The 21,831-nt window shown below is 46.1% G+C and overlaps 1 protein-coding gene across 2 annotated transcripts in view; it reads left to right on the top strand.

Annotated features, from left to right (window-relative positions):
- Window positions 1–21,831, top strand: part of CNNM3 (cyclin and CBS domain divalent metal cation transport mediator 3) — a 288,143-nt gene that overhangs the window by 140,093 nt on the left and 126,219 nt on the right. For both annotated transcript variants that reach the window (XM_069619067.1, XM_069619068.1), the window contains exon 4: window positions 12,053–12,222. In XM_069619067.1, the coding sequence (XP_069475168.1) occupies window positions 12,053–12,222 (170 nt within the window). The remainder of the gene's footprint in view (window positions 1–12,052; window positions 12,223–21,831) is intronic.

Raw genomic sequence — 21,831 nt, 5'->3', positions numbered from 1 at the left:
CCAGATCTGCTACAGTAGCTAGCAAAAGTACTCCTGTGCAGAGCAAAATGTGTGCTTTATGCCACTAGAAAAACGCTGTTTATTACAAAAACAATTATTGCTTTTCATAACTGATGTGGCTGTGAAAAAATCAGACGGAATCCAATATTTGCAGATGGAATAATGGCAATTAAAAGGAATGTGTCAGAAAACATGCCAATTGGAATTCATGTGTCACTTTAACTCGGGGGGGGGGGGGGGGGGAGAGGAGAACGGTACGATGTTCTTTCATCATCGGGCTTTTCAAACAAAGTTTGCAGTTTAAACGTGTTTGACAGTTAATCACATTTCTTTTGGGGGGGCGAGGGGTGGAAAAGGGGAGATACTTGGTTGGGGGGGTTGGGTCTAGTTAGAAATAGGTGCAGGAGGGATTGGGGGGGAACCAAACCCCCCCCCACCCCAAAAAAAAGAAATTGCTAACTGTCAAACATGTTTAAATTGCAGGCTTTGAAATGCCCGATGATAAAATGACATGGAACCCAGGAGAACATGCCTCTCATAATTTGTATAAGGATAATTGCATCTGAATAACGGCACCACAGAATATGATCACAATTGCCTAGCTTCTGCTTACTATCCCCATTGCATTGGCCTGTGAGGTGTGACAATACCTACTCAAAACCAGCCTTACAGCTAAGAGACATATCCCTAAAAATGGCCCCCCATCAAAAACTGGAAACCATCAACACATAGGAGCCAACCCCTGGCTCCTGCCCACAAAGCTCCACTGATGTTTTCGAATCTGTGCCCAGCACAGCAGTGGCATAGGAAGGCACTATAATAATATTTCTGCCCAATCTCAAGATTAATTTTAAGGGGAAAGAACATCTTTTAATAAGCATAAAGTATCCCTGTTGGCAAAGTTAATTATTTTTGTAATCCCTGAAAAATCATTTCACTCTAAATAGGAAGCGAATTCGTGTAGCCTTGCTTGTAACCCTGACATAGGAAGTAAAATGACAGGGCACGCAATACAGCCTATGGTTTTGCCCACCCTTCCTCACCTCAGCCTGGACGAAATTCAAAAAGAGCCTTACTGAGGTTTGTTATGAAGCCGGGTGGAGGAATATCTCCAGGTCAATGGCTTCAATGCTTAGAGGTACAACAGCTTCAGTGCATTCTTCTGTAACTAGGGATTCCTCTGCAATTCATTATCAGTTCAACAAGATGCAGGGGGATGCTAGAGTCAATAAATGAACACCTGTTTATATTGAAATGCTCTGAGCAGCTGAGCATAGAAAGGAGAAGCTGCAGTTATAGTTCTCTAGACTATTCCTAGGGTTTCCTATCTGTTAGGAAACAAATACATGTCCTTCACCGTAATGTACTGTCAAAACAACTGACTTGTTTTTCTTTTTTTTTTTTTTAAAGTTCCTAATTTGTTTATTATCCACAAGGAGTGTTTTCCTGTGCCCTTCACCCGTACCCCTGCCCGCCTAGTGTGCTAGCTTCCAATACTTGTCAGGGATGGTACTCACTGGGATATTTTCATACCCATGTTACTTTGCAAGCAAAACAAATTTATGTGCTTTTTAAGAAAATGTAATGAATCTGCATGTGCACAATTATGTTGCAGTGCATGCAAGAATGTTTACAACTTAGCCCACGTTTATATAGCAGCAAGTTAAAATATAATTTGTTAAAGTCTATGCCCAATGCAACTCAGAACACTTGGAAAGATTGCAGATTGTGTGCAAAGCATTCTACTGTCTGAATATCTGTTGCCCTAATATAGATGAGTAATACCAGCCATAGCCCATACCCATTATACTTGCAGACCAAGTAAATGATATTGCAATGTTTATCTCCACGTATAGGGTATTGTTAGCAATGCTAAAGTAGCAGACGCTGAGCATGACAATCATTGGGTGAAGAGCACAGTGAGGGAAGAAGTGAAAAAGGGAGTGGGAGCTAATGGGAGAGGGCAAGGACTGCCAATTTGCAGCAAGGGATCTACAAGGACCCAGGAGAGGAGACAGTGGGGAGCAGAACAGTCTCCGGTACAGTAGGGAGTGGATGGTGTGAGAAACCAGGGTGTCCTTGGGGACTTGCCATCCAGGTGGCCAGTACATGGCCATCGCTTTTGGATCCAGTTCCTGGGGGTTGACAAGTGTGGCAGGATCACCTGGGTGAGGGGTCTTCAAGGAGTGGGGATGAGACAGCCGATGATGAGACGTGGTATTCCCCCCGTTTTCTGTTAATCTAACTCTATCCTATTTTTCAGGATTCTCCAAGGTCCCAACTCCACCCCCAGCCACCTTTTTACACAAACATTAGGCCGAGGAAGAGGGTCAGTGAAAGTAACCAGACTAACTTTCATACATCGTACTGGACATGTCCCGTTAATCGGGTCACGCAAAGTCAGGCACTTGACTTTAAGGGCATATACACTGGATACCAATTAGCGCTCCTCACACGGATAAAAGGCAGAACCTAGGGATATTGCAACTCTACCAGGAAGGAGAAGACCTAGGCAATTTTTTATTTGGCCGATTAACTGAACAGCTGGGATGGGGAGAAAACTTTAAGAAATGTTACTTGGGACCTCTATTGAAAGGTGAGCTACACACCGCTTATCAGTTACTTAATCTAGCCTTGGGAGTTACCTTCATATCCATCAAGGAAGGACTCCTTAAAAGAGTAGGGCAAACCAGTATTTTTTATCGACAAAAACTAAGATCCATCAGATTAAACCCCAGTGAGGCACCCCTGGAAGTAGGGGAACAAATTAAAAACATTGTCTCCCTGTGGGTCTGCAATAAAACTCTGTAGGAATTAGTAGAAATGATAATTCTGGAACAGTTTACCAATTTGTTACCTCATTTTCTACAGAAAGTCGTATTACAATTAAATCGTCCCACCCTTAGCATGGGTATGGAGACTGCCCAAAATAATTTTGACGCAGTAAAACACTTCCATTACTTACATAAAAATGAAGTTGGAGATAAAAAAACAATTTACTGCTCTCAAACCCTGACATTAGAGCATGGAGGACTCTCGAATACCAGGGTGTGGCTCCCAAAAGAAAGGGTAGAAATAAATAAAAAACTGACAATAAGGGTAAAAAAGAGATGAGGAGAGAACAACCCAAAGGGATTAAACCACCACCACCACCACCCATCTGCTTCCCATGTACGGAGACGGGTCATTTAGCCTGGCATTGCCCCAAAAATGAAAAGGAGGAGCCTATGGAAATAGGATGTCTAAGAGGAGAGCAATGGGAAGAACCAGAGGAAGATCTAGAAACCTTTAGCATATGTATATGCCGATCCTCAGTTGAGTTTACATATGAGAGCTCTGGTAAATCACGAGTAGCAAAAGCATTGATTGATTATGGCAGTAAATCGACAGCAATAAGAGTCTGTTTTGTCACTCGGGCAGATCTAGAACATGCAATCATGGTTAGTCACCTGTGTACACAGAGATAACAAGGTCTACCCCCGGGTACGGGTATACATTAATATCCGAGGGAAATCCCTGCTAGTATCATCATCCTTTATGCCGGGACATCTGGAAGAGGTTATTATAGGGAGAGACCTTCCAGAATGTTCCACCCTTCAAGAACCTACTTTTCACCCAGAGAATTTACACCACAATATCGGTTGCAACCTGATTTCTATTTCCAAACGTCCCCAGTATGGGAATGGACGGAAACGGACCCGCCCAGAGACATTATTTGTACCAAAACCCCTCGATCCCAGTTCATGGGCTACTCGCAAGGAACTAAGGTCAACCTAAAGACCCTACCAACACAGCCGTAAAAGAAACTCTACTGATATGCAACAGTCCCTGGATAAAAATTCCACTTGTCCCCTCCAGAGCCCTCAGACTAGAGGACTTCAGAGAACAAACCTATCCACCTCTGATGGGGGTGGGGGGGAGGGTATGTGAGGAACGAAAAAGTGTCTCACCCGCATGTCCTCTGAGACTCGTCATCCAGGTGTCCAGGACATCGCCAGAGCCGATGGCGAGATGTGTCAAAGGTCCCAATTGCTCCCCCACCCCTTTTTACACACACTATGCTGAGGAAGAGGGTGACTGAGAGTAACCAGACTAACTCTCATACATTGTACTGGACATGTTCCGTTAATCAGGGCAGGCACTTGACTTTAAGGGCATACACCTGACACAATTTGGCTCTCCTCACACAGATAAAAGGCAGAACCTAGAGAGACGCTCTGAGCAAGGCAGAACAAGAGTTATGTGCAGCTCTTCCGGGGCGAAGGCAAACCTACAGGAGCTGCCCCAAGAGTTCCCCACTGGAGGTCATTGCCTCTGACAGGCCACGAAAGATTCGTGGATAAGGCCAAATCCCACATCAGAAGGCTGAATTATGTTTCAAGGACGCCAGCAACCCTCCTGGGAGAACAGAGTTGTGGAGGCCAGGCCAGGCCTGTGGTACTCACCTTGAATCACGAATTAGAAATCAGAAAAAAAACAAGAAAGGCACAGAGCCGATGAGTTGGCAAGCGGCCCGAGAGACCGGTGTGCGTCTAAAAGAAAGTTTGAAGTGGCAACATTTTTTCACGAGTGAAGGCTGCACGCGTGTGAATGAACTTTAAAGTAAGGACAGCTGTGAAGTCACTGATACTGAATAACTGAGTAGTCCAGCAAAAGGAAGTAGCCTACTAGAATGTCTCTGTGAAAGGTGCATTGTTTGTAATGATAAAGCAAGGGAACTGCAAAAGTGAAGTAAGCTAAATTAACTCCAAGAGAAGGAGAGCGTGAAAGTTGAACCTTTAACTTTTAGTCAGTGGTCCTGCGGAGGTCTGTAAAGAAAGCCATGCACATTCAAAAGTCTTTGACATCCGAAAGTGGTTTGAGCACGACTGAGGTAGACCCAGGTCCAGCAAGCCTCGATCCAAGTTTTGGAACTTTTTTTTTGTGTTGAAAACCTGAGCCAGAGTGTGCCATCCTGCCTACGGAGACCACCTTATTCTGTGAGGTCTAACATGGGGAGGAAAGCTGATTCAGCCACATTTATTCTTTTGTACAGTGATTTTATTTTTTTCCTTTACATACATTTTTCCTTTATACACTTTTTGTACAAAATAGGGCAGGCATTAGATTTTTGTTGGCATAGGCCATTTTGATTTGAGAGGCTCCACTAGGACTGTTTTGTTTGATGGTTGAGACTACTCCCATCTTAGTTATAGGGCAAAGTAGAAGTTTTTTTTTCCCGACCACCAGAAACCTTAATAGGTTACAAATTGTACTTATTGTGTCAGTGTCATACCCTACAAGGATATGTGGACCTATGTTTTGTAGAGGAGCCATTACTTGAAGAGTAGGTTCTTCAGCTCTTTCCTGAGCTGTAGCCACGATAGGGTGAGTCCGAAGTTGACAGGAGGAAGTTTCAGAGTCTTGGAGCATAGACCGGTCTTCTCGTTCTTTCCTTCCTGCACCGTCTGAGTTCAAGTCTGAACATTTCCTTAATTCTGTTGGATTGCAGTCCTCCAGAGATGCTGAGTTTCTCAGGATGGTAGCTTGGGGACTTCTGGGTGACCGCCTTGTGGATGATGGATGATGCAACAGGATTTGAAGATGAAATGGGCGAGCAGCGGGAGCCATCTCAGGGGTGCCAGGGTAGTTGCTGGAAGGCCTTGCAAAAGGGCATTTTTGATGAGGCACCATGTGTAACAGAAGTTGTGGTGCTTAAAGGTTATTCAAATTACAACAAACCTAAAGCAAGTGGATGTAGGTGCAGGTCTGGTAACCTTTTGCAGAGCCAAGAGAGGAAGACTCAAGGTTGTCTGGTAATATTTAAGTATGTTCTGGGGCAGAGGTTAGAGTAAACCCATGGTATAGTGAGGCATTGGAGCCATGGGTGGGGAGGGAACAGTATTTGGTTAATGTGTGCAGACATATCTTAGCTTTTTCTGTTCATGGAGCCATTTTTTCATATTAGTTTTAGTTTGTACCGATTGTGGGTTTTTAAGTTCATGCTTGCAGAACGGTGTAATGTAAATGAACTATAATATCATGACTAGTTAGTTATCTTAAGAGAAAGCAAATGTCAGGTAATTTCTGTGGCTTGTGCCTTATTAAATCTTGAGAGGGTGAGAATTGCATGTGTGCGCTGCTAATAAATCTTCTGAGCGGCACCCAAAGGACGCTGGGCAAGTGCACATGCACACAGTTTAGAGGGAACGTTGCTCTGGACCAATAACTCGAATTGCACCTCCAATTTTAAAATAAAAGACATTAAAAAAATAAAACTACTTTTTTACATGTTTAATTTTGGTACCTACAGAAATTTATTTTCTTGTGGCGTTTATTGCAAAGGTAACTGTTTTTAAAATGTATCTTTAATTTTGGAGGCCTTTGGTGTTTTTTTCTTGTTTGTTTTTAACCACAGAAAGCTGGGTGAGAGCCTCCCCACAATCCGCTTTTCCATTCCGCTCTATATACCGCACCAATACTTAACTGTGGTAAAAAGAGATAAACATTCAGCGAAATTGTGTTCAGACAAGTTGCCATTAGGCAAAAGTGTAGCATATTGGGGTTTTGAGGTGGATGGCCTTGTGCATATAATTCACAACTGGTTGGGTTAAACTGCATCCGCAGGCGGGTCAGAAAACCTATCTGTAAAAGATAGCTGTCAACAAGCAAACTACAGAATGTTTTGGAAGCTTTTGCACACGTGTCCCTCTGCACGTAGGTTCCCACTGCCCCTCACCCACTTTCATCACCAACCGCTACATCGAGTTCCATTGTTTTCTTCCTCACCTATGGTGGTTGGAGCAAAGTATAGGCTTTTCTGGGGATGGTTGGATGAAGGAGGGGGATCAAGGGCTAAATGACCCTGAATCCCCATGAAGGTAGTTTTTCATTGCGCTGCCTTTCAAGGGCTTTTAGGTTTAGTCCCAACCTGTTGGGAACGAGCGAGGGCAGGATGAGAAAAGGTTGCGTAGACTGCATATACCAGAGAACTTCAAACAAACCGGTTGCAAAGCACATCTTGACCAAAAGAAGCACTTCTTCTGGTATATACATCTAAAGATTAGTGCTTGCAAAAAGCAATGGGAATAGCTGATGGCCCTACAGATTTCAGTAATGGGACAAACTTTGATGCAGCCTTCGCTCTGGTAGAATGAGCCCGAAGTCTCTGAGCCCCAAGCACCCACAAGTCGAATGCTTTTGCTATGCAAGAAACTACCCATCTAGCTAGCGTGGCCTTAGCACGCCTTGTTGCAAGTGTTAAAAACCAGCATATGTTTTGAATACTTTGAGCGTGCAAAACCTTTTAGGAGATTGGACAATGTCCAGTTTTAGAGACCTACAAATTGCTAATGTTCTGCTGGAGTCAAATGGGGCCTAGGGTGAACAACCAGTTATTTTGATTCCGGTTAAGCCACAAGTCCAGATTTAGGATCGAGAGCCAATTTCTGGGGCCCTCGACTTTTGCTTCACCCCCCATACCCCTCTTTTATGGTGGCCGGAGCGACTTCTCCTGAGGTCCTGCTGCCATTAGATACCTACATAACTAGAGTGATTGTATCACTGTAATTTGGCTTTAGGGAATAGGTTGATGTGGCTGCGCTTTAATTTTGGCTTCACCAATGGTGCAAGTCCCTGGACTATGCCTCTCATTTCCTGTGGGAATGTCTACGGTAGAGTGGCAGTTCCACCATGTGTGGTTGGCCATCTGACCATTTGACCCAGCTCATTCTATTGATTGTCTGGCCTTGGGCCAACCGCTTTGTGTAAAGATATTTAGGCTTTGTCTTTCCCCTGTTACAGTAACAAGAACCTAAGTGTAACTTGGAGGTGACAGGTCTGCTGATCTGACGAGTTTTTCCTGCTTATTCCTGTCGCTTTTTCTGTTTTTTGTAAAAACAAAATGTAAAAGCCCTCACTTGACAATACTTGTTAAGTGTTGTGATTTGGGCATATCCCAGTTTTGTTATGTTGCCACTTTTGCATTGAAGACTCCTGGTGATGCCAAATATCTGCTGGCCCTCCACTCTTGGACTGTTTTCTGGGCCTTTTACCACCAGGATCATCTGCCTTGTTGTAGGTCACTGCTGGAGTTCATTTGGGTGCTGAGACTTCATCATTCCACCAGATTGGCTTGGGCTGTCAGAAGGTGCCTAAAGCCATTCTCCCCATTTTGGGGCCATTTGCTGCTACCCTTTTCTTCGTTGAGTTGCTGGGAGCAGTTTATGTGGATACCTACGTCTTCCTGGAGTCCCTCTAATCGATTTTCTTTGCAGGCTTCAGGGCACATCCACTGGGAAGAGCATTTGTTCCTTTGAGTCGCTGGAATAGTCGTTGGCCCAGGGTTCAAATTCCTTGCATCCAAATACTGAAATTGCATCTGTGGGAAAAAAAACTGGTGGCTTCTGGTTGCTGGAAGCTTTTGCTGAAACTACCTATGTGAGCACGTTGGGGTCTTGGAGGGTATGATTATTCAATTAGGTGCCCCGCTAGTCCGTTGTAGTGATTCCTTGGAGGAGAGTTGTTAGGGTAGTTTTCTTGTGTGTAACTCCACTCTGTGAACCTTTTTTCTCCTCTTCCCCTTTTTACTCTGGTATATGGAACCTTTTTGAGCACTTTATATTTCTGTTTGTGGTCATGCTTTCCTTCAACTTTTTGGCATCTGCAATTTCCTAAAGCAGCACACACCACTTTCTGTGTAGTGTTGCCGGGAGCTCCTAGAGCTTCCACTTTCTTTATTTTCCTGACTAACTCTTGTAGTTACCGGGGCAGGGGGATGGGGATGTTTTTTTTATTTTTTTTATTTATTTATTTTGAGAGATTAGCAGACCTCACTTTATGTGGATTGCTGAGGGGAGACATTGTATCCCTTTTCTCACCTTACCAGTAACCTTTTGGTTACTCTTTTAAGCCCTCTGTTCAGGCTTTTGGCAGTGTACCTTTTTGCACAACATTTTGTGGACTTTTGTCGCAGGCTGCCCTTTTGCAGCTGTAGCAGTGGACACGGTACACAGGGGACACCATTTACCTGAAATGGTGGTTCTACTTTCCTAAACCCTGAACATAATTTGGCCTTTCTGGGTTTGCCTTCCATCTATCTGGGTGGGGGCAGGATTCTATGGTCCCTTGGTCTTCGGCAGGCTTCCCAGGGATGTCTGAAAAGCTTCTCGGAGTGACTGGCAGGACAGGAAGTTGGAGGTGACCGAAACTCCCGTCCTATGTCTTGCAGTGTGCCTGACTGAAACCAGTTCAGACTGGGAGGCTGGCTGTTCCCATTGGACAGTCACCCCCACGTTTGAATGGTGCATGGGTCACAATAGATGGACTCAGCTTGTGTTCCTGGATACATTCCAAAGTCCTGGAGCTGAAACTCAGTCAACCACTGAAACAGAGGTATTCTGAAGAGGATGGACGTCACCAGCAACTTCCAGTGACCGCTATGCCGGCTGCCGACCTTGACTTCCAAGTGATGGGGAAGACCACAAGAAGACTTCCACTCAGACTGGTTGGCTTAACCAGTTTCGAGACAAGCTACAATTTGTGCCACCACTGGAAGAGCTGCAACCTCTATGGCCTGCAATTCATCAATACCCTGGGACCCGTGCTGCATTGCTGTGCATAGTCTGCGGAAGCGCATTTTCACCTGAAACTCTGTGGGCACCCTTCTAAGCCTTCAGCAATTGGAGCCAACTGCAGAAAGTCCCATCATCAGAGGCGAGGACCTCAAAACTGAGAAGAGCGGACTGCTTGCGACAACCATTTCGCCCCTCAGCCTGAAAAAGGTCCCAACAAGCCAGAACCAAGAAGATCCTTCTGCATGAGAGCGTTCATCCGTCACCAAGACCAAGAAATGTGTGACCGGGTCGGTTTCCTCACCACTGAAACCGTCCTGCCGCAACTGCTTCTTCACTTGAAGTTACTGTTCATCTCCTGGTAAACTTACCTGGAGCCTGCTTGCCTGACCATGAGACTCTGGGGGCTGCAGAGAGCTTGTATTGGGCATACCGCCAGGTCTCCATAGTTCCATTGGAGGAACAACCCTTTGTGCTCTTGCAGGAATTCCACCTGCCCTGGGACATTGATCTTTGGGGCAATCTTTCAAGGGTTCATCCCAACATCCCCGAGCTTGTGAAACCAATCGTTCTTAGCTGCAACTGTAGGCAATACAGAGGAACCCTAACACTCTTGACGGTGTACTTTGCTTTTCCCACCTTTTCTGCCAAACGCCTGGTCACTGGTGGCCCAGTGACTCCTCTGAATGTTGCGAGACGCCAACCCAATAGGGTTGGATGCATAGACCGATTGCATACAAAGTTATACAGAGTTAAGCGTTTGAGACATTTGACATATGTTTCAGGTGGTTTTATTAAGTTTATCCTAAAAGGTACTCTGAATATACTTACCTATGAATCCCCAAGTTTTACCTGTGCTAAGAATATTCCAAGTGCTATTACTGTGAATGTTTTTTTACTTGCCTGAACTTGGGAAGTATAACAGTGTGCATTAGTGTATATAAATAAATACTTATATTTAACTTTTACAGTGTAGAAGTGTTTCCTTGAACAAAGGTGTGCTCTGAGTTCTGTGTACCTACTACAGCCCCTCTCCCTCCTTAGACTAAGCCTGGCTGCTTGTCTGCTGCTACCACTGCAGAACTTTCAACCTGCTTTGAAACTCTGCAGAATTGACTCTGGGGTACCTACCTTATTTTTAAAACCTGCCTTTGATTTTTAAAGCTATATGCTACACTTGTGGTTTGGGACTGCATTTGTAACATTGTCACAGTAACTTATTCGTTTTTCCATTAACTTTATGAACAAGGGTACTGTTTGTAACATGTTACAATAATTCTTTAAAGTTGTTAACTTTGGTTTGAATTTAAAATACTTTCCTGTCTCCTAAGGGTATGAAGTATTGTCATGTGTGCATAGGCATTCATTCTAATATTATGCCCTCTCCGGTCCAAATGATTGTGGATTGTTTTATAGGCCTTGCACATTTTTTACATTTATTTTCATGAAGGTAAAATTGTTTCCACTTTTTATCCCATATCCTGACTGTTAAGTGCTTAGCCAAGCGCCTTCTACATAGTAGGGTAGGGTAGGGTTGGGTTGTATTGAGTTGGCTTGTGTCTTTAGGACCCTATGTTCTTGTGCAGGCCAATATGGGACTCCACTCTTTTCTGGGTTTTATGGTTTCCTGGTTCTCTCCACCCACCTTTTATGTTGGGTGTTCAGCTCTGGTCGAGGGCCTACATTCAGGCATTTGGATTAGCAATGTCCTTGTATAGGCGTTACTGTTTTATAATATGATTGGTATCTTTTTAATGATGTGCATTACCCAAGCACTTATTAGATGTGACTTTAAGGTAGATGATTTTCAGTAGGAGTGTGGTGTATTTTCTGGGGGCTCTGCTGTTCAGGGCACGCGAGGGGTAAGGTACTTGTATAAAAAAACAGAAGCAAAAAAACACCCAGAAATGGATAATCATAGATGATGAAAGAGTAATGCCAGAACCTAAATGTTGTTTAATGATGCTATGACAGTCCTAAAAGTGTAGGTAAGGACATAAATAAAAATGAATGAACTGAAGAAAGGCTAATGGACATGACCAACAAAACGGGAGATACAATTCAGAAAAACATCCCAGAGCAAGAGGAGCAATAGAAAAGGGAAGTAAATGGCAAAAATTAAATAGAGAAAGAAAGCGGCAGGTGGGAAAAAGTGGAAAGGTTTGTGGTTGGAGATGAGTTTGGCAAAGTTATAAAAGGAGGCAGAATAAAGAGGAGGGGGAATGGGTATACAGTAGAAAATCAAAAGGTAGTAAAGATAAAACCAGGTATTTAGATGGCTGGCCGACACCCATGTGTAATAAATAAAATACCCCCAAAGTGCATGTAAGAATGATATTGCAAGTCACCTTGGTGTTCCATGACACTATAGAACTGCTATATGACTTGCAATGTCCTTAATGTACTGTATCCTGTATGTGATCACTCCTTGGCTCCTGTAAAATGGTATTGTAGTCCTTGGTTTCTGCAGCAGGCTCATAATGTCTCATGCTCTCTTGTAGAGGTCGACCTGTTCAGCCCGTCTCGCATCTCGGAGAAGGTTCTTCTTCACTTGCTGAAGCACCCTAGTGTCAACCACGAGATCAAGTTTGATGACGCCAATCGCAGAGCCCCTGAGCATTACCTTTATGAGCGAAACCAGCCAGTGGATTACTTTATCCTCATCCTGCAGGTATTTGGTTGTGTGCCTTGAATTGCAAGACCCTGTGTTTGGGTGACTTATTACTCTGCTCACTGTTCCATTCTGCATCCTGATTTAGGATGTGTGCACAGCATTGTTACTAGATATTTAGAATTTGCATGTATGTGACCATTCCCTTCTTCTCTGAGATCTCATTGCCTTCCTCCTGGCGGATGTGTATTGCAGCCCTTGGGGATACAAGCTGTCGTAGTTCGACCACTATTCACATCCACACCATTCACCCTCTTCGTAATCTTTTGTGGGTGTGCCCTCTGCTCCTATAGATGTAGCCTTGTATGGTTCTTATTAAAGACCTTCTCACCCCCTTGTTTATGTCCAACAGGTGTACTTGCTACTGCCCATATGGTCCCCACATTCCCGCTGTGCCTTCAATCGCTCCTTATTTCTAGCAAAGGAGAGGGGCCCCATTTGTGTGTGGGAACATGCACACTTTGCCATTGTGTATCATGTTTGTGCCCAAGTGCTTCTCCTGCTAGTGTCTCTAGTGTGGTGCTTCAGACATGTCCACCTTAGATTTGCTTCAAGCCTCTCAATGTGCATATAGTGTCAGTGGTGTACAATGGGAGATATTAGGGGTTGTCAGTGTTATTTTTATGCAATATGACTGCTGCTTTCTAATGTGCTTTTTCTGTTCTCTCAACAATACTAACGGAGGGAGCCCCACCAGCATTGATGACACCCTAGTAGAATATGCTGCTGCAGTGAAATATAAAACAATGATAATAAATGGGCGGGGGGGGGGGGGAGTCTTCAGCGCTTAATTTTCTTAAGTCTTTATTGGTGCTGTTTTTGTCACCATTGCTTGAGTGGCAGAATCATGGGCCAATGCCTTTCGGACAATGTCCATCATCGGGGATGATTCTACAAATACAGAAACAAATTGTGTATGTACGCTTATATCCAATCAAACCATAGAATTTAACCATGAAAACGCAGGTTCCTCATACTAGTTAGTAAAAAGCAAGAGAATCTTTGGTGAATAAACCTGTTGAAAAATAAGGCACAGTGATGCTTGTGGTATGGTAATTATGTAATGCATGGAAAAGTTGACAAAATTTAAAATGTCAAGTACCTCAAGCTGTAATCTCACTAGTTCCTGGGAGTGATCAGGGCAAGTAGGATCTGTAACTTAAGTTTGGATGCTTGTGGATCTGCTTAGAATCACATGCTGTGCATATAGTCCAACATCTAGTTTTAATCGCAGAGTATTGCATCTTTTTTTCGAAGATGGAAAGGGATCTTGACATGGACATGACTAACACTATCCCTAACGTGACTTGTAGTGCACCCAAAATCCCTCGAGTGTCGCGGTCCCACCAGAATGTTTTTTTCCGCCAGCCTAGTTGCGTGCTTATGCAGAGCTCGTAAGAGTTTATATTGATATATCTATTGCCAGTGCCTACAGTCATCTATTCAACTTAGACAACCTTCTCGATGGCTGGATCGTGGGTTTCCTGCTGCTGCCAACTAAATCTACGACTGCTGACCGCGTGTCCTCGCCCTAAGGCCTGGCCCTTTACAGTAGGAAGCGTGGGTCCCTGTTTCTTCTCTCTGAGAATGCCTTTCCCCTCACCCTTCTTTCTCTCTTCGATCTGGCTGCCGCTAATATCTGCTATGGAGAGGACCCCTTTTAAATTCTCCCCGTCTTGTAACTGCAAATTTCCCTGGAAAGACCCCCATCGCCGAGAAGGGTCTTTCTCGTGACCACGACGAGTGCTCGTGTAAGGCCTGTAAACTCTTTTGGCCTAAGACGCTGAAAGGCAGGCAGACTAAACGGTGGGTGGCCTACATTATGCAGGCCAAAAGCCTTTCCCCTGCCGGCACTTCAGACGAGGAATCAATCGGCAGCCATGGCTCCTTTTCTGCGGAGCCCAGGTGCTCACAAGTGCCCGGCCGCGGCTGGGTAGGCAGGCCGTCGGCACTCCTATGGGGAAGTCACACTCTGGTGACAAGAGCACCCATGCACCACATGTACTTAAGCACACAACCCCTAAGGCCTCTTTGTCGTCCAAGTCCTCAACGCCTGCATAAATCTGGAACGGGCGGTCCTCTTAAAAAGTCCACTGTCGACCCGCTGTCCAAAGGCGCTCCAACACCAAAGGACTGTGTGGTAGCAGGCTGCGGCAGCGCCTTCAGGTGCACCAAAAATCCTCTCTGCCATCAATACAGCTTCCGAAGCTTAGCGTGAAGCTTTCGGATACTCTTTCGGCAGCCAGGGACTTCAGGCACCCCCTCTCCTCGAAAGGACTATTCTGAGGCCCCCAAGCCTCTTTCTGAGGCCTTACATGAGGCTTCATCACCTTCCAGGCAGCCCTTCCCACGTCCTGGCCCTTCAGCTTCATCCGAGAGGTTTGAACAGTGTATGGGTAAGAAGGCATAGTTCGACTTTTCAGACCAGTATGACAGGTGTCCTATTAGGAGGAACCACAGGGACTACGATGATATCTTTGGTGACATCTCCGATAATCCGACCCAGGAGGGTTCCTTATGATGGGTTTAACTTTTACGATCAAAACCCAGTCTGGGAGCAGGCGGAGTACCACGGCTCGTGGCACACACTGCCACATACCACCGACCCAGACGTAATCTGTCTGGATCCCCCTTCTACTCCTCCACAGAGATTTGTCACCAGTTGACGACCAAATGCTGTTGAACTCCCTCTTAAAGAGAGCAGTCAACCATTTCAAAATTGCTAAGCACAAAGCAACCCACAACTCTGACTTTGTGGAGGACATCCTCAAGGAAAAAACTCTGGGTAGCCAAGCCATCCCTTATTAAATTCTTTTAAAAGGCACCTGACCCCTTCTTTGCTGTCCCAGTCTGTTACATGGTCAGTCAACCCCATGGTGGAAAAATCGTTTTTCCCAGCCCGCTCTGGCCCCCTCTACATCAGGGGTCATGCCACACCGGACCCCTTGGTGGTTATGACCGCTTGCAGGGGTGCCACTGTCCTCTGCAGAATCCCCTCCGGACAAGGACTGTAAAAAACGTTACGACCTTGGTAAGCGGTTCACCGACTCTGCGGCCTACTCCACAAGAATTGCCAATAACGCCACACTCCTTGTGAGCTACAGTGATGTACAGTGTGTCCTAGTACAGGATGGTCTTCAGGAGGTTCCAGAGCCTACCCGGTCACACCTGCTGGCGTTCATGGTAAAAGGCAGACAAGTGATCCACAATATCCTCAAGAACACTCTGGACTCTACTGAATTAGCTGGACGCACCCTTGCCCAGGGAACCCTACTTAAGAGGCATGCCTGGTTAAAAAACTCTGGGTTCAAACCCGAGATACAAGCCTCCTTAATTAACCAACCCGTGGAGGAATCCAACCTATTTAGAAAGGAGGCTGACAGCGCCCTGGAAACAGCAAAAAAGGAGTATGAGACTTTGAAGTCACTTGGCCAGATTACAGCTAAACCTTTTCACCAGCGTGGTGGCTTGAACGCCCGCTGGTCCATATGTGGCCAATCCTTCTCCCGCTCGCCCCAAGGTTGGTATCGCTCAGCGGCATGGGGGAAAGGGGAGTTCCCCTGGACCTTCGGTCAGGGTTCCTCTGGCAATTTCCAGTACCAGCAAAGAGGCACTCGTAGGGGCAAGGGTAGAGGCAGAGGCAGAAACTCTACTCCCATAGGCTCCCGGCCTCCACCTTCAAGTGACTCGCCGGTACAGGTCCCCTCCCAGGCTTAGCGGGTCGTGGGTCGCTTGTCTTCATTCAGCCATGCCTGGGAAGGGATCACTTCAGATCAGTGGGTATTCAAGACCGTTGACCAGGGGTATTGTATAGAGTTTCTCCAACCACTTTGCTACCACCCACCAAGAAGCAGACGCCCATCGCAAGAACACCTGCTCATCCTGCTGGAAGAAGTTCAGGCCCTGCTGAAAAAGGGCACCATCAAAGTTGTTCCCCTTCTCTAGGTAAACAAATGTATTCAGTGTACTTCCTTGTACTCAAAGATCTCACAATGTACCCTGTTTCAGACCTGCGCCCTGCGAACAAGTATGTCAAACATAAAAAGTTCAGGATGACAACACTGCAGGGGGTAATCCCACTGCTGCAGGAGGGGGATTACATGGCCCACTTAGTCATGAAAGATGGATACTTTCATATTTCAATGTTGCCACGCACAAATTACCTCAGGTTCATAATAGAGGACACCCACTATCAGTTCAAAATTCTCCCCTTCGGCATTGCCTCAGCCCCAAGGGTGTTTACAAAGGTACTGGCGGCTCACCTGCGCAGGCATTCATCCCAGTCTATCATTACCTTGACATAACCGAGGATTTGTATTGAACATGCCAGACAAATACCCAAAACTCGGTAGATCTCCTCTTAAACCTAAGATTCTCGATCAATGAGAAGAGATCCAGTCTAACCCCGAGCCAGGTCAAACAGTTTCTGTGGGCTCTAATTCCGATAGAAGACAGGCTTGTCTTTTCCCTCCAACGAGAGTGTTCAAAGCATGCTGTTCCAGGTCCCTCATTATGTAGCCAGTCACCAGGTGACTGTTTGCAAAGTCATGCGACTGATGGGGATGATGGCTTCCTGCGTCTACCTAGTTCCTCACGCTGCTCTGCGCATGCACCCCATGCAAGAGTGGCTCTCGAGCCAATGGTGTCAGGCCAGCGGCCAGTGGGACAATCTAGTGGTTATCTCAGCAGCCCTCTTTCAGTCTTTGCAGTGGTACTCTAGGGAAAACCTTTTGCAGGGGAAAACCTTCACCGCCCTGCAGTAGAAGCCACTCTCACCACCGACTCGTCTGTCAGGGTGGGGGTTGGGGGCTCTTCTCCTTTAACAAACCACGCACTGCGCGTGGTCTCCAGCAGCAGCGTCCAATCACATCAACCTGTTGGAACTGCAGTGTTCAAGGCCTTGAACGCTTTCCAGTCAAGCAGTACCACGGCCATGTACTACAACAAACAAGGGGTCTGTCTCTGTCTGTCTCTCTCTACTGTCCCAAAACATCTGGAAGTAGGCACTCCAACACATGTTCGTTCCAGAGGAACTCAATCTTTTGGCAGACCTACTCAGCAGAGACTTCCCCCCATACTGGTAGAGCACGAGTGGCGAATACAAGAGTACATTTTACTCTGTCTTTGCAGAATGGGGTTTCCCAGAGATCGATTTGTTCGCCACCCTGGAAAATGCCCAATGCCCAGATTACGCCTCCAGATACCCACAGATCTGCTCCAAGGGGGAACGGTCTCTGGATAACATGGTCTGGGAGATTTGCCTACCCTTTTACCCCGGTTCCCTTTCTCAACAGAATAGTGCACAACCAGCCCTGATCATCCTGGTGGCCCCGATGTGGGCCCGTCAGCCTTGGTTCTCCCTTTTCATGGCGATTGTCATTGTTTATTTATAAAGTTTTTCTGCACAGGAGTGCTTAAAGGCTGGAGGGGGAACAAGGGAATACAGTAATCATTCTTAGGGTTTGAGGTTTCCAAAATGAATCTAAAAAAGAAAAACTAGCATGCTTGGCCTGACTGTATTTCTCCTAGTGCAAGTGCATGAAGTGTTACAGTTGAAGAGGGGTGGGGGGAGGTGGAACAGGACACACGTACATTACTAGTCCTAGTGCATTTAGGTCATGCATGCGTACGGACAGAGGTGAGAGGAGCGCGTGGGGAACAAACTCGTTTAGTACAAGGCCCTGGGTTAAGTGCAGAGGTTTCCTCACTCGTGGAGCGGAAGCTGAAAGTGCAGTAATGCTGAACATAGTGCAGTGGGCCGAAGACCAGTGCAAACGCTGATGGCGGCGGGGGGAGCCTGGGACCCGTAAGGCTCTGAGGTGAACCAGGCAAACCAGTCAGCAAAACTGAACCGAGTTAGGGAGGAGAAGGAAGGTGGAGAGAAAAAGAACAAAGGTTAGCAGGGTAGAGGGAGAGGAGGTCTTGAGGTGTTCCCGGAACTTAAGGTGCTCCGGCTCAAGACTGAAAGAGGCAGTGAGGCTGTTCCAGAGGAAGGCATCTGCAGAGGATAAAGATCTACATTCAAATATGTTTGTGAAAGCGCGGCTCACTCGCAGAGAGTTGGAGCACGAGCGGAGGACTAAAGAGGGAGATTACTTGGGAAGAGAGCATTGTAGATAGTGCGGGTCCCGGCCCCAGAAAGCCTTGTGGATTATGCAGAGGATCTTGAACTTGATCCTTGCAGCCACGGAGAGACGCAGGCTCTGGGCTTGAGGCCAAGAAAAAGTCTTGCGGTTCTGTTCTGAATGAGTTGTAGAGGACAGAGAGTAGAAGTAGGAAGATTGAGAGAGGCTGTTGCAATAGTCCAGCCTTGAGAGAAACTGGGCTCTTGAGGTGGTGAGCCTCTGAGGGAAAATGAGAAAAGGTAGAATACTTCTGAGGAGGTGCAGTTGGTAGTGGGACTTTTTGGAGATGTCTGAGATGTGAGAAGAGAGAGAGTGGAGTCGAAGATGACGCCAAGCTTTTTTGCCTCATTGGTAGGTGAGGCTGAATGGCTAAGGGAGGCCGGCCAGTGTGAAAGTGGGAAAGCAGGAGCATGGGTCCTAATGAGGACGATCTGTCTTACTGGCATTTCGGCAGATATTATTAGCAGCACACCAGGACTGAATTGCGGATAGACAGCCTGGGATGAGTGAAGAGGAGGCAGAGAGGGTAGCCTGGAAGAGCTGTGTCATCCGCATAATACTGAAAATTGGAGGTAAAGGTAGAAATCCTGTGAACCAAGGAGCCATGTAGATATTGAAGAACCAGGGGGATAGGTTAGATCCCTGTGGGACACAAGTAGACAGAGTGATAGAGGAGGGATGAACCAAAGTTCCAACTGGGAGGGCCTGTCGGGGAGAAATGAGGTGGGCCACACCAGGGCTTGATCTGTGATGCCCAGGGTATCGCAGGGATGGGTGATTGGGATGTTGTGGTTAACCATATCGAAATCAGAAGAGGTCAAGGAGAATGAGGACGGAGGCAGAGTTAGAGCCCAGGTTTGAGAGCAGATCTTCACGGGTGTACAGAAGAGCAGTTTCCATGCCTCTTGATGCGCTAAAGCCAGACTGATGGTCATAGAGACAACCAACAGATTGACTGTAGAGGGTAAGTTTGGTGATAGCCCGCTTCTCCAGGAGTTTTCCCAAGAAAGGGTTGATAGAGATTGGGCGATAGTTTGCAAGAATAGACTTGCCGGCAGAGGTTTTGTTTTAGCTGAGGGAAGAGAGGAAAACTCCAGTGGCGAAAGAGGTTGCAGAGGTCGGCCAAGGCTGGAGTGAGAGTGTCAATGTTGTCCTTGATGGTTTTGGAGGGCCAGGGTTCTACCTGTTTGGATGAAGCTTTCATAGACTGGGCTAGTCTAGAGACCTCATCAGGTGTGACAGGGTGGGGGGGGGGAACAAGGGGAGGGGTGAGGCTGGCCAAAAGGTGCCCAAGAGATGTTGGTACAGGTTGGAGAGCGGAAGAGAGAGAGGGGACAGGATGGCCTGTGTTTTGGTGGATTCTCCCCTCCCAGGAAGCTGCCATGCCCGTACAACATGCTGTCTCAAGATCGGGGAGAGACACTGCATCCATGCCCCCAAGCACTCAACTTAGCAGCTTGGCTCCCGAAGTCGGCAGTCGGGCACCTTCAACTCCCTCCGAGATACAGGGACATTCTCAGAGGCTCAGAAACCTACCAACAGACATTGCTACTCCATCAAGTAGAAGCGCTTGGTTACCTGGTGTAATAGCAAGGGCATTGATACCGATATTGTCCTGTACCTGACTCGCCTATTGGATTCAGGACTGGTTTTCAATTCCCTAAAGGTCCACTTAGCCACTCTTTCGGCATACACGACGTCCCAGAGCAGGGTTTTGTGTGGAAGATGCATGTCATTAAAGCCTTTATGGAGGAGGTAAAGAGACTTCATCCCCCCCATCTCTAACCCAGCTCCTGGATGGGATCTGAATGTTGTTCTTACCAGACTAATGGGACCTCCCTTTGAACCATTGCACAAGGCTAGCCTTAAGGCACTTGCCTAAAAGACTGCCTTCCTAGTGGTGATCACCTCTATAAGGAGAGTTGGTGACCTGCAGCCCCTTTCAGTTCAGGACCCCTTTGTCACGATTCACAAAGACGAGTACATTTTGCGCCTGTGCTTTGCGCCCAAATTAATCTCAAAGTTCCATGTAAACCGGTCCAGAGAACTACCCACCTTTTTCCAGAACCCCACTAATGTGGCAGAAAGGAGCCTCCAACAGTAGATGTGAGGAGAGCGGTAATTTACTATCTGGAAAAGACAAAACCAATGAGAAACGAACAAGTTCTTCGTATTAGCTGCAGCTGGTAGAGAGGTGGACCCTGTCTCTAAGTCGGCTATTTCCAAGTGGATCTTAAACTGCATCACACTTTCTCTCTTGCCAAGAGAGATCTACCCTTCACGCCTAGAGCTCACTCGACTTGGGGCACAGGGGCTACCATCGCATTCATTGCAAATGTTCCTCTAGATTTCATTTGCAAAGCAGGAACCTGGAGTTTTGTACATAGTTTACATAACACTACTGCCTCGATACACACTCTGTCTGATTCTCAGGTGGGACAAGCGTCTTTGCTACTGTTCCTTCACATAATCCCACCACCATCTCTGGGTACTGCTCATTAGTCTATGCACTGCATGCGATTCTAAGCAGATCCACAAGCATCAGAAGACCTACATTACTCACCGTAATCGTATTTCTGATATTTGTATCTGCTCGCATGCGCCCACCCTTCCTCCCCTCTTGGAGTAGAAGGAACATAGAATTTGTTCACCTTCTCTCTTCTGTATTCGCACAGTCTAGAAGGCCCCCTCAGGGCAGAAAAAAAGCAACCAGTGAGACCTCGATGCGTGTCGGATTTTGGGTACACTACAGTCACATTAGGGATAGTGTTGGTCACGCCCATGTCGACGTCCCTTTCGATCTTCGGAAAAAAGTTGCAATACTGTACGATTACCACTAAATGTCGAACTATATGCAGCACATGTGAATCTAAGCAGATACAATTTACAGTGAGTAATGCATATCATTCTAAATATAGCAATGGCCTGTGTAGAAACAAAGGTTCAAAAGAAGTTTCCAAGACACTGTGATCAGTCTTTTTCACCCTACAATGTCCTTGTTTGTAGAGTGATCCTAGCGGGCATCCTTGCAATGGAGTGTGAAGACGCTAGTTGTGTTGTCTAGTGTTTATATAATGGTAATTGCTGGGAAATCTGCGTGTGCCTGATGTCATCACACCGTGATGACTTCGAGTTGTGTATAATGTCCGTCTTTATACCTTCACATAGTCTTCATACCTTCACATAAAAATTGATGTAGACATTAATCCTGATGATTTGTATGACGGTCTGCTGCACATCTAGGGTATTTCGACAGATAAATGTATGCTTTCTTATGCATTGCATTAGAACTTGATATGTAAATACCACAGTATTGTGAATCCAATAATCTGTATTGCCCGATGTAAAATGGCAAGGATTATGGCATGAACAATTTAGCAACAGAAAGGGTTCATATTAGTGTCTGTTAATTGTACCTCAGAAATGTGTTGTAATGAAGTTTCTCCTCACAGCGTGGTAAGTTTGAAGGTAAGTTTCATTTAAG

Source organism: Ambystoma mexicanum, chromosome 10 (assembly GCF_040938575.1).
Source record: "Ambystoma mexicanum isolate Mex_15411 chromosome 10, UKY_AmexF1_1, whole genome shotgun sequence".
NCBI lineage: Eukaryota > Metazoa > Chordata > Amphibia > Caudata > Ambystomatidae > Ambystoma > Ambystoma mexicanum.
The sequence above is the reverse complement of the archived record's forward strand: the minus strand, read 5'-3'. Positions and strand labels throughout refer to the sequence as shown.